The 13,424-nt window shown below is 30.9% G+C and overlaps 1 protein-coding gene across 2 annotated transcripts; it reads right to left on the reverse strand.

The window, feature by feature from the left end:
* Positions 1 to 2,209: 2,209 nt before the first annotated feature.
* Positions 2,210 to 8,870, reverse strand: LOC134705044 (uncharacterized). 2 transcript variants are annotated; one of them, XM_063563815.1, is made up of 8 exons: positions 8,776 to 8,870; positions 7,827 to 8,006; positions 7,391 to 7,512; positions 5,339 to 5,474; positions 4,369 to 4,476; positions 3,810 to 4,022; positions 2,998 to 3,073; positions 2,210 to 2,490 (listed from the first exon to the last, which is right to left on the reverse strand). In XM_063563815.1, the coding sequence occupies exons 1-8, from the start codon at positions 8,825 to 8,827 to the stop codon at positions 2,289 to 2,291; spliced, it is 1,089 nt and encodes a 362-aa protein (XP_063419885.1). In that variant the 5' UTR covers positions 8,828 to 8,870; the 3' UTR covers positions 2,210 to 2,288. The 2 variants fall into 2 exon arrangements, with proteins under 2 accessions (XP_063419885.1, XP_063419886.1); XM_063563816.1 differs by lacking the exon at positions 2,998 to 3,073 and having other exon boundaries at positions 2,269 to 2,490.
* Positions 8,871 to 13,424: the final 4,554 nt, after the last annotated feature.

A 13,424-nucleotide genomic window follows, 5' to 3' on the forward strand; every position in this document is an offset into this window, starting at 1 on the left:
TTACAATATATGACCAGGGTACTAAGATAATATCTTAAAAGCGTTATTTTTATTTTTGCATTTATATTAAATGGCTTACTAGGTTAATTGTAAAAGTAAAGTTAAAATAACCATGCATCGTGATATTCAAGCTTGATATAGGTTACTAAGTATTTTGAAACCAACACACAGAGATACATGGAAATCAATTTGTTTAAAATAAGGAGGTATGATTGCTAATAAGAAAATTAGGGACAAAATATACCAGAGGGAGAGTCAAACTCATAGATAGAAAAAAACCTGACAACGCCAACGTCTAAAAATAAAAAGACAAACAGAAAAATAATAGTACAGAAAACACAACATAGAAAACTAAAGGCTTAGCAACACGAACCCCACCAAAATCTTTGGGTGATCTCAGGTGTTTCATAAGAATAAGCAGATCCTTTTTCACATGTGACACCCGTGGTGTCGCTTAATTTATTCCAAAGCTTATTTGGTAGGTCACATTCGTGAACAGGAAGTGTATTTTAGTTAAGGCATAAGTAATATATCCGACATTAACTGTGAAACGGTTATTTCATAACGGTCAACTAACTCGTGATGGCGTCCGTAAAATTTACAAGGGATGATTTCAACTTCACCATTTGATACTTTTAGTTTAATAGCTTCCTTGTGAGTAGTAATCATCTATCAAGGACATCATGATAGGATATACTAACCCAGACATATCGTACCTATTGGGGAATAAATACTCCATATGCAGGCGCTGCTGGAATGTTGCTACATTGAAATGAATAGTTCACAATTGGGAAGCTGAAATCATCTCTTTTGTCGTAAAGTTTTATTGTCATTGTCAATTTCTAGATGTTAGTCAGATATGAGGCAGACAATTGTATATCAGTGACCATAGAATGTGGATGGAAGCAATTAAATGTCAATGTACGACTTCAAAAGGAACACAATCTATATTGTTACATAAGATATAAAAGTCCACGCCATGGTGAAATGTTAACAAATCAAATGAAAAAAAACCCAAAGTGACGATTTATGCTAAAGCAAAAAACAACGAAAACATCATCAAGTTGGTAAAACGGTAAGTTAATAACAAAAAATCAACCAATCGTTGCGTTAGACCATGTTTAAAGAGTATTATTTTCTATGCCGATGTCTGATATAAATTATCTATGAATAAAAATGATTAAAGGATTAGACGTTAACCATTAAATAATATAGATAAGGTGGGTCAAGATGCGTAACTCGTTTCAGGTTGGCGAAAATGGTTGTATTTATACAAATTTTCATAAATTAAGCAACCACGAAACACCCTTCATTGTGCCGCTTCAGCAAGTAAAAACATCTCTATTTTGGAGAGGGTTTGACGCCAACAAACATCATACCACATTTTCCTATTTTTATATTAAAACCTAGTCACATTATGTACGTGCTAATCCCAAACAATGAGTCTGTAACTAAGCGGTTGTCGCGTGTTGCTTTATAGTTTTTGGTTTTCGTTCAATGTTTTGTGCATCAATTCGGCCGTTAGTTTTCTCGTTTGAATTGTTTTAAATTTGTTATTTCAGGGCTTTTATGGTTGTCTTTGCAGTATATGTGTTGTTCATTGTTGAAGGCCTTACGACATGATTTAGTTGTAAACTTCTTCGTCGTGTACACTCTTTTGGAGAGTTGTCTCATTGGCAATCATTCCACATCTTATTTGTGTTTGTATACCAACTAATACCGACAAAACAGTATTTTAAGATTTAAAGGTGTTTGACTGATAACCTTTGTGAACAAGTTAATTCAAATGTCCAATGATTTTACATTGATCGTTTCTTAAATTATAGACTTTATATACTGTAAAGCGGGAAAAAATGAGAATGTCAACTCCTGTTTAAATAAGAATTTTACAGCTGCAACAGAACCCCATTTTATTATCACGATGGACTTATTAAAGTTTGAAGTTTATATATATGATTAAATTTTACCCTTTAAGCTTCATTAAACAGAAAATATTTTATGTATAAACTTGTGACACAAATGTGTACAAATGTAGTGATTTATGGACTTTTTGTCTTCTCTTGGTTTTTTTATATTGTCATCATGTGTGTTGTCTTTTTTCGCCAACGTATGTTTTATGTCCATTGGTGAATTTTACTTAAAAAGTATTTGCATTTTTATTGATCGGCATATCATTCATAATTGATATATAGAATCCCCTAGAATAATGTTATTATGGATACGACACGATAATACTATGTAAACACAGTAGAACAGCACAAATCTCGAAATTATGCTTTATTTTATTTTCAATCATATACTGTTGGTTGGTTGAAGACTAGATATTCCTCGTCGTACATTTGATTTCTAGCTTTGAATTGATTGGTATCAGATGGTTCAGCTAGTTTGTTATATTGAACTGAAGTATAATAAATGTCTTCACTGTCCTCATCTGTGTTCGTGAAATGTACTTTTGGGACTGCTTTGTCTTTTGATTCAATTGGCTTTTCCCTGAAATTAATGGAAATAAATGCAACATTAGTATGCCGCTGTTCATAATCGTTTCAATTGTTATGTACACTAAAAATTGTAGGTAAGTTGGATAAATATTTCGCATCTCATTTTTTTTTCATTACTTTGCAGTTATGTCTATTTTAAAGAAGATAAACTTTTTCATTTGGAAAAATTTTGCACCTTTCAAATTTTTGTTGGTTACCACTGAATAAACAAATTGATTACAAATACATATTTCAACTCTTTACATGCAGACAATATGCAATATTAACAACTAGTTTTAAAAATATCAACGAAAATCATTATACATAAATATTCTGAAAATTTTAAATTAAAATTTAACAATTATTTGTCGTTTGAATCATTTCAAATGTTTGTTTTTTTCGATTTTGAACGGTCGGGGATTTAATTATAGTTGAAGGACGCACAAGACCTGTCGTGGCTCACATACACGTTTGTTTGACTTATAACGAATCATAATTTATTTTTACAAATATATCATACCTAGTTTTAATATAGATAAAAGCGACGAACAGCAGCAAGAAAGAAGCCATCACTACTGCAACACCAATGATTATAACTGCAACAAAAAGAAACGATGCTAACATTAAAGTTAGTATAATATTTTTTATATAGACAAATTGTATGAATGTGTTTGATATAACAAAGTGCTGGAAAAGATTTACTTTGTATAACAATGTAGGCACACGTTACCGATAACGTTATGGGTTCGCATTGCTCCAGTTAAACAATTTTAATTATTTTGTAAAAACATGAAGGTGAAGAAGAAGCACTTACCCTTCACGGCACACGGTTTAACTTCATGTATGAGTGAATGCTTTTCCCTTTGTTTTAGATATTTTTTTGCACTGAATGGAATTTGCTAAATCGATAAATAATTTGCTTTTCTTTAACTACATATAGTCATTTAGGAGATCTATAAATTCAATCTCTGTTCAACTTTGAAGGTAATGCGATGTATTTAATGAGAAGAAGACCCTAACCAGGCAGAGTAGAATATATATTTGCACAGCTCATAATGCTTGCCATTGTTCTGATTCTGTATAACTTGATAACATTGGTTTTGTTGTCAAAAACCTATGGTGGTTGGTTTCCATTCGTTGCATTGGTTGATACAGTCTTACGTTTGATTGTGGCCGTTTCATGGACTGTTCATTAACCTTGGAGTTTAGTATTCTGTTAAAACTTTTTTTTTATTACCGTTGACAGAACTCATGACGTGTTTGTGTTTCAATAACGTGAAGCGCTTCATACAAAGGTTTAAGACATAAGTGTCTGTAAAAATGATATATAACCTTTTTTGTTAGATTCTTGTGGTTGAGTTAAGGCTTGATTCGTCACTTTACGCTTTATCGTTGATAAAGTAGAACTTCTATAAACTGTGGTATCCCGGTCTATATCGACTTCAATACCACTGACGATTACTGTATCGGTATTTTCAGTAGTAGGAACAATCATTGTAGGCGTTGATTCATTTAGAGAGCACCTGATGTTATCTGACACACCAACTGAAAATAACAAGTAAATGTTAGTACAATTTGGAAAGGACAATGAATAAAAAAAATACTTAATACAAATGTATAATGATTAGAAAAAATATGTGGTTTCATTTATTTCAATTTGCCAAAAAAGATGTTTATAGGAGATAAGACTTAAAATTGCAATGAATTGGGTTCTTAAAATGTTCAACAATTCAACAAATATAGTATAGTGTGTGATATTTTGAGAACTACTTAGTGTTCTGATGTCCAAAAAAAAATGAACTTAATCGTAAATACTGTCATTTGGTCGAGAAAAAATCCCACATATTGATTACATCAACTAATATGGTAAAGAATTATCAAATTTTATTACCTTGACAAAGATACGGAAAAGTTTGTAAACAATCTCCAATTAATCTATGACTATATCCATTATCATGTACATTCCTTGCATGACATGACCCAATATCAAATTCGTTATCTATTAAAAAAAAATATATATGCATCTGAATAGTGAATCACATTTTTATATGAATTATGTTTACGCCAATCTGAATCATTAAGAATATGCTTGTTTAAACTGCAGTATTTATTACAATGAGTTCCGATTTCAATGATAATGTTTTGAGTATTTGGAAAGCCCTTCTGACTTTTCTTTGATACAATTTGAACACAAACAATTGACACAATATTTTTTACAGATACATAAATAATGAACGGATTTCCCACAAATTCAGACATTAGTAGCCCAATTACATATTTTGGCAATCATGTTATTTATTAATAAAGTACTCTGTGTTCACTAGGTACCAAAGCAAATAATCATGCCAACAACACTATCTAACTTCTGCATCTTATTGCTATAATGGTTTGTATGTAGTTATAATTAAGGCAAAATAAAAAAAAAGTTTTTTACGTGGTTTTAAAGATCAAAAGCATGCAAAAAACCCAACTAGCCCTGTGTTTAAAAACATTAATTTTTGGCACTTTGATGCTTTGAAAAAGGGACAAAAATACCAGAGGGACAGTCAAACTCATACTATCTAAGCTTGCTATTGTGTCTTGATATGAACAGAAGGCAGTGTGAGGTATTAATTGATTAGTCAAAAACCAAACAACACCACTTCTTTATCATTTTCGTTTTGGTTTTGATTTTTTTGCAAATTTTGGAAGTAACGATACTTGAAAAAACGTTGTCATTACAGGATATGTTTCCTTGAGACAAGTATTTACATATTGAAGAGGATAATCTATAATCTCATTTGGATCTTTCATTTTATTGCCTGAAAAAGTGGTTCTTTGAATAAAATTAAATCCGAAATGAAAACATACTTAAAACGTACCCTTTTCATACAAAACTTGATGACGATCCACACCACACACATCGTATAAGTTTCCTGGACATATTGAAACGTCACAGGAATTGGACCTTTTAACACTGGCAAAGTCTTCTAGATCATAACAAAAACATTCTGTAGTCTAAAAGTATCATAGTGTCACATTACACATCATTAGTACTAAATAGAATATAATGTCAAATATTACAAATGAAATTAGTTATATAATTTAACACAGCAGTGACACATACCAACACATCGCTTAAACTATCAAAGAAGCTTCTAGGCACATGGACATTGGTTAGTCGGTATTCATGATATTATTTGTATTACAAATTACAAAAAAACGAAGAGACTTTATCATGTTACTGCTTTCAATAGTAAATAAACTCATCATAGATACCAGGACTAAATTTAGTAAAGAGTTGTCTAATAACATTTACAGGAGCAAGCTGACTGTATGTAACATAACCAGTAACAGTTTACATCGATATATTTGGATATATCAGTTTCACGTGGGAAGGTGTATACCAACATTAACTACACGATTTCCGTACTGGTTTACTATGCCCATGTCTAACTGACGTTTTAGATTTCAAGGAACGTAATCTATATATAACTGGTAAAATATTAAATCAAGGGATTTCGTTTTAATGAATAACTATACATTTTATTTTATTATTTCAAATGTAGAAAGGTTTGTTTAGAATTTTAACTGTTATTGTAAAAACCTTGTAACTAACGGAAGACCTGTTGGTGACCTTCTGCTTTTGTTTTTCCTGTGGTCGGGTTGTTGTCTCGTTGACACATTCCCCATTTCCATTTTAAATTTTATTCAAATTTTGATTTATTTTACGCTGGAGGTGTGTACAGATCCCTTTTATAAGATTTTACAGGAGAAAACTGACTTAATATAATTTAACCTGCAGCAGTTTCCATTGATATATTTGGATATATCAGTTTCGTATGGGAAGCTGTATACCAACAATAATATTAACACCACGATTTCCTTAATCGTTTACTATGCCCGTGTCCGAACTGACGTTTTAGATTTCAATGAACGTAATATATATATAGCTGGTAAATAATTAAACTAAGTGATTTCGTTTAAATGAATTACTAAACATTTCATTTAATTATTTCATGTGTAGAAAAAGTTAAATAAATGAAAGTATCCGAACTTTGAGGTAAATAAAAAACGGAGAGTCCCTAACCAAATGGCAAAATCCAAAGCTCATTTTGCATAAAATTCCATTATATTGACAATGATATGTAAACAAAACAAACATTAATGTTTAAAACAATTAGGGAACAGCAGGCACCATTATGTTTCGTGTGAATGTTTAACTGTAATTGTAGAAACCCTGTTTCTAACTAAATTTTACGGTGGTGTTTACAGTTCCAATCAAATTCGATGCAAATCCAGTAAACATATACAGTTGAGTCACTTTTTAATGTAATCAATCAATTTAGCACTGCAGTAAAACCTCTCTAAAATATCAAGAGTATACTCTTTGATTGGTTCTTAGTGCGTTAGGTTTTCTTGTTCCTTTTTTTATATAGTTCCTTGTGTCGATTTGATTTTAACAAGTCGTGTTTGACGTTCAGCTGTTTCACAACCCTTTCAGGCTAGGAAATGGGTTATACGTTTATGGCATTGTTTGGCTTTCAGGACTATTGAAAATTCATTAATCGTTCTACAATAGATAGAGGGCCAACAGAACCCGAACAAATAATTTAACACAAAAACTAAATAAAAAAATCCGTCTCTCATGAATTTACAACTGCTGAATTCCAAATTTTAACACACCAAAGTTGTCTTAACTGCATGAAAGCAATCAAATGGTTGACAAAAAAATTTATGTAGGTATTAAACATGTTTTAAATATTTCTTGTTTTTAATAAAACTTTCTTCTAGGAATGTTATACACTTATCAGACTTGTACAATCATTGATGCAGGAAAACAAATCAAGTGCAGTGTATTCTGCTAAGCTAAATAGCATAATAAAAGAGAATAGTTAATGAATATATTTTCAAGGATTGCATCATACTCTTACAGTAATGCCAAAGTGAGTGAAATTGTCACTTATGCAAAAGTCAGCACATATAGCAATGCGTTTATCTGCTTTCCGATGATCTGTTGGTGTGTTCTTGGTTGCTTCTCCAGTATAACATCCCTCTAAAATATTCGAAATTTTTCATTACATTTTTTTCGGCAAGAAATATTTTGGAAACCGTCTAAATTCCTTGAAAACAATCTTGAATCTTTATAATCGACATAAAATTAGTTACAATGATCTTAATGTTTTGAATAAGATTTATGATTAATTCAAACCTTATTATTTATGACCATGTTTAATTTCTAATAATAGATAATTGACTTTTTTGTGGAAATCACTTCATACATGTAATTCTATAAAATGTTGACATTCTTTTTAATTTTTTGTGTGTCTTAAACATGATATATAAAATTAACTTTTTCTATTGACTTACGTAATTGTTTGTAAACTGGCCTCCCATTCCAAACATATTGATAGTGCTGACATGTTAACAAAGCTTTAACGAATAGTTGTCCAAAACTCAAAAGATTCCCGCCAAATTCTTGACATGATGTTTCTGCGTCATCAAAAATTTTCTTTTCGATACCAGAATAGTAAATTGTAGCATTAGTTCCTAGAATACCAAAGGCATATCGATTAATAACATAGAAATTAGCTGACACACTAACAAATTGAAAGAGCATTCAAATTACAAACAATCAAATTTATCAAACAATATTATATATCCCCATTTGCCGTTGAAAAAAATCAACTAGCGTTTTTTTAAGCCAAATATAAAGCAAAAATCATGATTATGTTTCTGGAAAGATATTTCTAATTCGTTAAAAAACATAGTAACAATGTGTTGGTTTGGTTAATTTGAATAAGACATGACAAAAAATGCAATATCTCAAGTTTTGAAAAAAAACCAAATAATCTTAAAAGGGGAAAGTTTCTCTTTTATTGGTTGGTTTTAATTGTTTGATGTGTAATTTTCAAAAAGATTCATTTAAATAGATGCACTTTACACATGTGTCTGGCCTACCAACTATTTATCAACGACCAAAGGACTATGATGTAAACGATTATGATAAAGGGCACTGTACGACTTTAAACCTATATCCTCAAGTAATCTATAAAAGGGCCATGGTTGTCATACATTTGAAACAATTAAAACTAGATAAAAAACAGTACGGTATATTATGATAAACTTTTTTTCACTGACAATAAGTACAAAACTAATACAAGTACCCCCTTAAATAAAAATAAATCATAAAAAACCTGCTAACATAACAATAACAGAAATGAGTTAACAAATAGTGATATACAAATATATGTGTTAAAATTTGTAAAATAAAATGAAATGAAAAACACAAAATATCAAATATTATAGTTGTGCTTACCGCTACATGTAAAAACAAGTATTTGGCAAATCAAAATCAAATGTCTATTCATGCTGTATATTCTTTTTCACTTAGAGAATTGAAGCTATTTTATCTCCTCCATCAATTGAATAATAAAATACATTTTAAGATGACTATTAAATATATTTCTTTTACTCTATTTTGTTTGTATAGTCAATGATAATAGGTGCCTGTCTACCCCCTTATCAGATTGGATCCTTCTGTACGAACACCCAAAGTATATCATTGCTATATCAAGAGCTGTAATAATCATTATCACTACCATTAAGTTTTCTTTACCTTTAACATGCTTCGACAAAACTTATATGTGGATTTTAATGAAAATACTTTTAAAATATGCCCAATCTTTTCATTTAAATGATTTTTCTCGTGTATTTATATACCTAAACGACAACATTTTGAAATGTACATGACTGTACACTGTAAAAACAGCGTTTAGATTTGAAACGGATCAACAACATGTTTAGGTCTAAACGTGTTTAGGAAAGCGTTTAGGATCTAAACGGATATATATCTAAACACCTAAAAACCTAAACGTGCTTAGAATTTAAACGTGTTGCAGGGTTATCATCAGTGAATGTTATCATTAAGCTAAACATTAAATGGCATCTTAACACTTCTGAAATACTTTCCTCAACACCTAAACACTTTGTAATATTTCAGTACTGGTTTCACCCTTTTACCCGATGTTTCTACATATTCAAACATATTCTGTGAAACTATGATATCTTAGCTGTCTTGAAATTAAAATAATTTTCAAACTTCAGTACCACGTATGCGGAGCTTCTTTACTTTTAATGAGAACAAATCATATCATCTTCCCCAACTGAGTTTCCTTTTTTTGTGTTGTAAGATTATAAAAATTACTTTTCAATTATTTTTTTTCATTTTTTTTTTTATAAGTTAAGCAATTAACTAAAGGTTAAAGTTTTCGGGATTTTAGAATCTTTTTGTTGCTCAACTTTCCAAAGGAAATGTGATCTTATGCCACCACTTGGCGTCCGTCGTCGTCCATCGACGGCATCTGACTGGTGAAAACTTTTTCAAAAATCTTCTCCTATGAAACTACTGAGTCCATTCCAACCATGAGCAATCATTTTCATTAGAATATCTCGAATAAAGTTTGCTTTTTTTTCTTTTTCATCAAAAAGTATGACTGCCAGGAATAAAATGTAGGGAAATTTTGCAGCTTTCATTTATTTTGTTGAATATTATCATAGATAAAGATTATCTGTAAACAACAGAAATGTTATGTTAAGTCAAATCTACTTAACTTTGAAATTGACCGAAATTGTCATTTGACCCCTTAATGAGTTATTATCATTTAAAGACAATGTATCACAATTTTTTCATCTAGGTTGCTTACTTTAAAAATCTTCTCCTTTGAAACTGCTGAATTAATTTCAGCTAAACTTGGGCTGAATGAGTTACAGATTATCTAGTATAAATATTGTATTCTTTACTTTGTACGTCAAGATATAGCTAATATGTTTAAAATAAAACACAGGGATACAATATTGAAAAGCAAAAATAATCATTGATGACAGAATTTTATCAAACAAATACAGGGGAGTTATTTATCGGATCTTGAGAGCCTCTTGTTTTATTTTACCTTAATATTAGTCGATCTGCAATGCTCTTCGTGAGAAACACTCAGGCTAAACCTTCTTACGGTTCCTCAGAGCGAAAATCATTAATACATGCATCTAGTCATGCCCTTGTTTTTTTAGTATTCTCCATGTGTACTTTTTAATAAGTATTTTCTGAGATCATTCTCTCTCATTTAACTATACAATACCAACATATTTCACCGTGAACAAGATAACAAATTTTAAAAACCTTTATCCGTCCTCATTGCCGACAGTTTTTGACATGCAGGCTTTCAAAAAAGGTTAAACTAGTTGATGCTCTTCTCATGTATATCTTCTTAGTCCTGTATACTCAAGTTAAGTATATTTATCGACCATGATACAACAGAAATTGCTCCATTCTATTTACATTAACATCTTGAACAGTATTGAGATCATGTTTTTTCTGCATTTGGCATAGTGATAATTGCATACATGATATTAAAGATAATATGCAAACTATGCGTTAATTTCATAATGAGTTGCTAATAACAGCTTGTTACTTCCAATATTATAGTGAATTATGATATCGTAATTACAGTTTTCTGTGGATTTGCATTCAGTCAACACGATCAACAGTTATCAATGATTGTTAATGAACGGAATTGTTTACATTGTGTCTTTAAAACTGTCCATGAACTTATATCATATACTAGCGTGTTGTGTCACCATAGAGGAAACATTTATTGACCTTTATTTCGGGAATGTTTTGACCGATATTTCAGAATAGAATTGAAAGTCTTTTCATGTTGGGTTTGTCTCGTCAACTTCAAAAGCTTAATTTAGGCGTAACGTTTCCGGCATTGGCTGTGAAAACAATTGTTTCAGTTTGTGTAACGAATATTTTGGGCGAGTCATATTTTATATGCACATCATTTTAAGTGCATTATTCATTTTTATTAGAACAAAAAGAAATGATAACAAATATTTGGAAATTCATGAGTACTTGTAGATTTTTTTTAAAAGAAAATCAATTTAAATATACCCGATATACATTCAACATGTCAAAATATTTCCCTGTAAATATCATTCAGTTCACTGGCAATATCAAACAAAGTTATACATAATATCTATGTCAATTTTTATATACATTTTGACAAGCTATTCAAATTCGTACTTTATTTGGTCTCTTTAAGTTTTTGATTATTCGTGCGTCACTGATGAGTCTTATGTAGACGAAACCCGCGTCTGGCGTTAATACAAAATTTCAATCCTGTTACCTATGATGAGGGTTTTTTCTACAGACAATGCAAGACAAACGTGCATACAATATGTCAAGTTGTAAAGGAGAGACGAAAGATACCAAAGGGACATTTTAACCCATAAGTTTAAAATAAACTGATAACGTCATGGTTAGAAAAAAAGGTCAATAGACAAACAATAGAGCACAGAACGCAATATAAAAGAGGGAAGACTGAACAACACGAACCCCACCAAACACTTGGCACAAAAATGAACAAAAGGGTAAAACATGCTTCAGAGAAGAATAAGTTATCAGTTTGCTGGAGTTTCTCATCGACAACATATTTGTTGAATTTGAAGGTAGACTTTTACAACAAATTGTTTGAATTCCTATGGGAACGAACTGTGTGCCTCTTCTTGCCGACCTCTTCTTATTATCATATGAATCGGAGTTCCTTCAGAGACTTGTCAAAAAAAAGAAGATCAAAGAAGCCAGATTATTTAATTTCACTTTCAGATATATTGATGATGTTCTTTCAATTAACAACCGAACTTTTCTGTTTGGGTTCCATTTCTATATCCCCAAGAACTAGAAATTAAAGAAACAACTGACACGGCTTCCTCCGCCTCATTTTTAGACTTATATCTCGATATTCAAGAGCTTGCAGCTCATACCCAGACGTTGTAAAACGTCACCAGTGTCTGCGAAGAAAGTTGAAGAAGTAGGGGTATGCCAAAGAACATCTAGTCCTTTTTTCAAAAAAAAGTTCATCGGAAGGTACCAAGACCTTGTTGATAAATTGTTCGTCTCAACTTCACAAATAATACATGATGGTCTAGATTCTGCGTACTGACGTTGTTAAACATCTAAACAACCTGTTAAATTGTTTTTTTCATTTTTCTTTGTTCTTTTATTAATATCACTTGTATTGTTTGGTTTGTTTTCTGTGATATCCACTTTTGTTGGTGGGTTTTGTATATGCGACTTTTTGTGTTTCTTTGGTTCTTATAACGTGACTCTGTACCTCAAAAGATCTCGTCATTATGTTATTGGTCTATTATATGTCGTTATGTTATTGTTCTATTATAAATTTTAAAATAATTTGAACGACAAACGACAAAATTATTTTACTCGCGTAGTGGTATTCACCATATGTGGATTCTTAAAAATGCCAACAAACATCTAAAAAAAATTAAATCTCGGTCTATTTCTGAGATTTATTCTAACATAACTTTTGATTTTTAACCCTGTATACTACCATTCCCCCATGCGAAATATAAAATTGTTTTGAATAAACTTTGAACGACCAAATTTCTTCCTATGTGACGTTAACATTTTCTGACACGTGTCAGATAAGCGAAGCAATGAATGTGTTTTTTTTTTAAATTGATAGATGCTTTTGTGTTTTTTTGTAAATGATTATTTGTTTTGAGATTGTTACACAGTATTGACTGCTATACCAATATTTTTATTTTTTTATTTATTATGTCTGTTTAGTTCACGCATCGTTGTGAATATAACGAAATTTGAAGCATAAGTCATAGAAGTAAGAGGTTTAAGGCAACTAAACCAGGTTCAATCTACCATTTTCTACATTTGAAAATGCCTGTACCAAGTAAGGAATATGACAGTTGTTGTCAATTCGTTGGACGTTGATTTTGCCATGTGATTAGGGACGTTCCGGATTAAATTTAACGCGGAGTACAGTATGTTTGTGATTTTACATTTTTTCCAAGGGGCTTTAGAATGGTAAGCAAATCCAGATCCAAGGATGGAACCCGATTAAAACCATCTGTAGTCTACAAAAGTTTGTAATT

This window comes from Mytilus trossulus, chromosome 2 (assembly GCF_036588685.1).
Source record: "Mytilus trossulus isolate FHL-02 chromosome 2, PNRI_Mtr1.1.1.hap1, whole genome shotgun sequence".
Taxonomy (NCBI): domain Eukaryota; kingdom Metazoa; phylum Mollusca; class Bivalvia; order Mytilida; family Mytilidae; genus Mytilus; species Mytilus trossulus.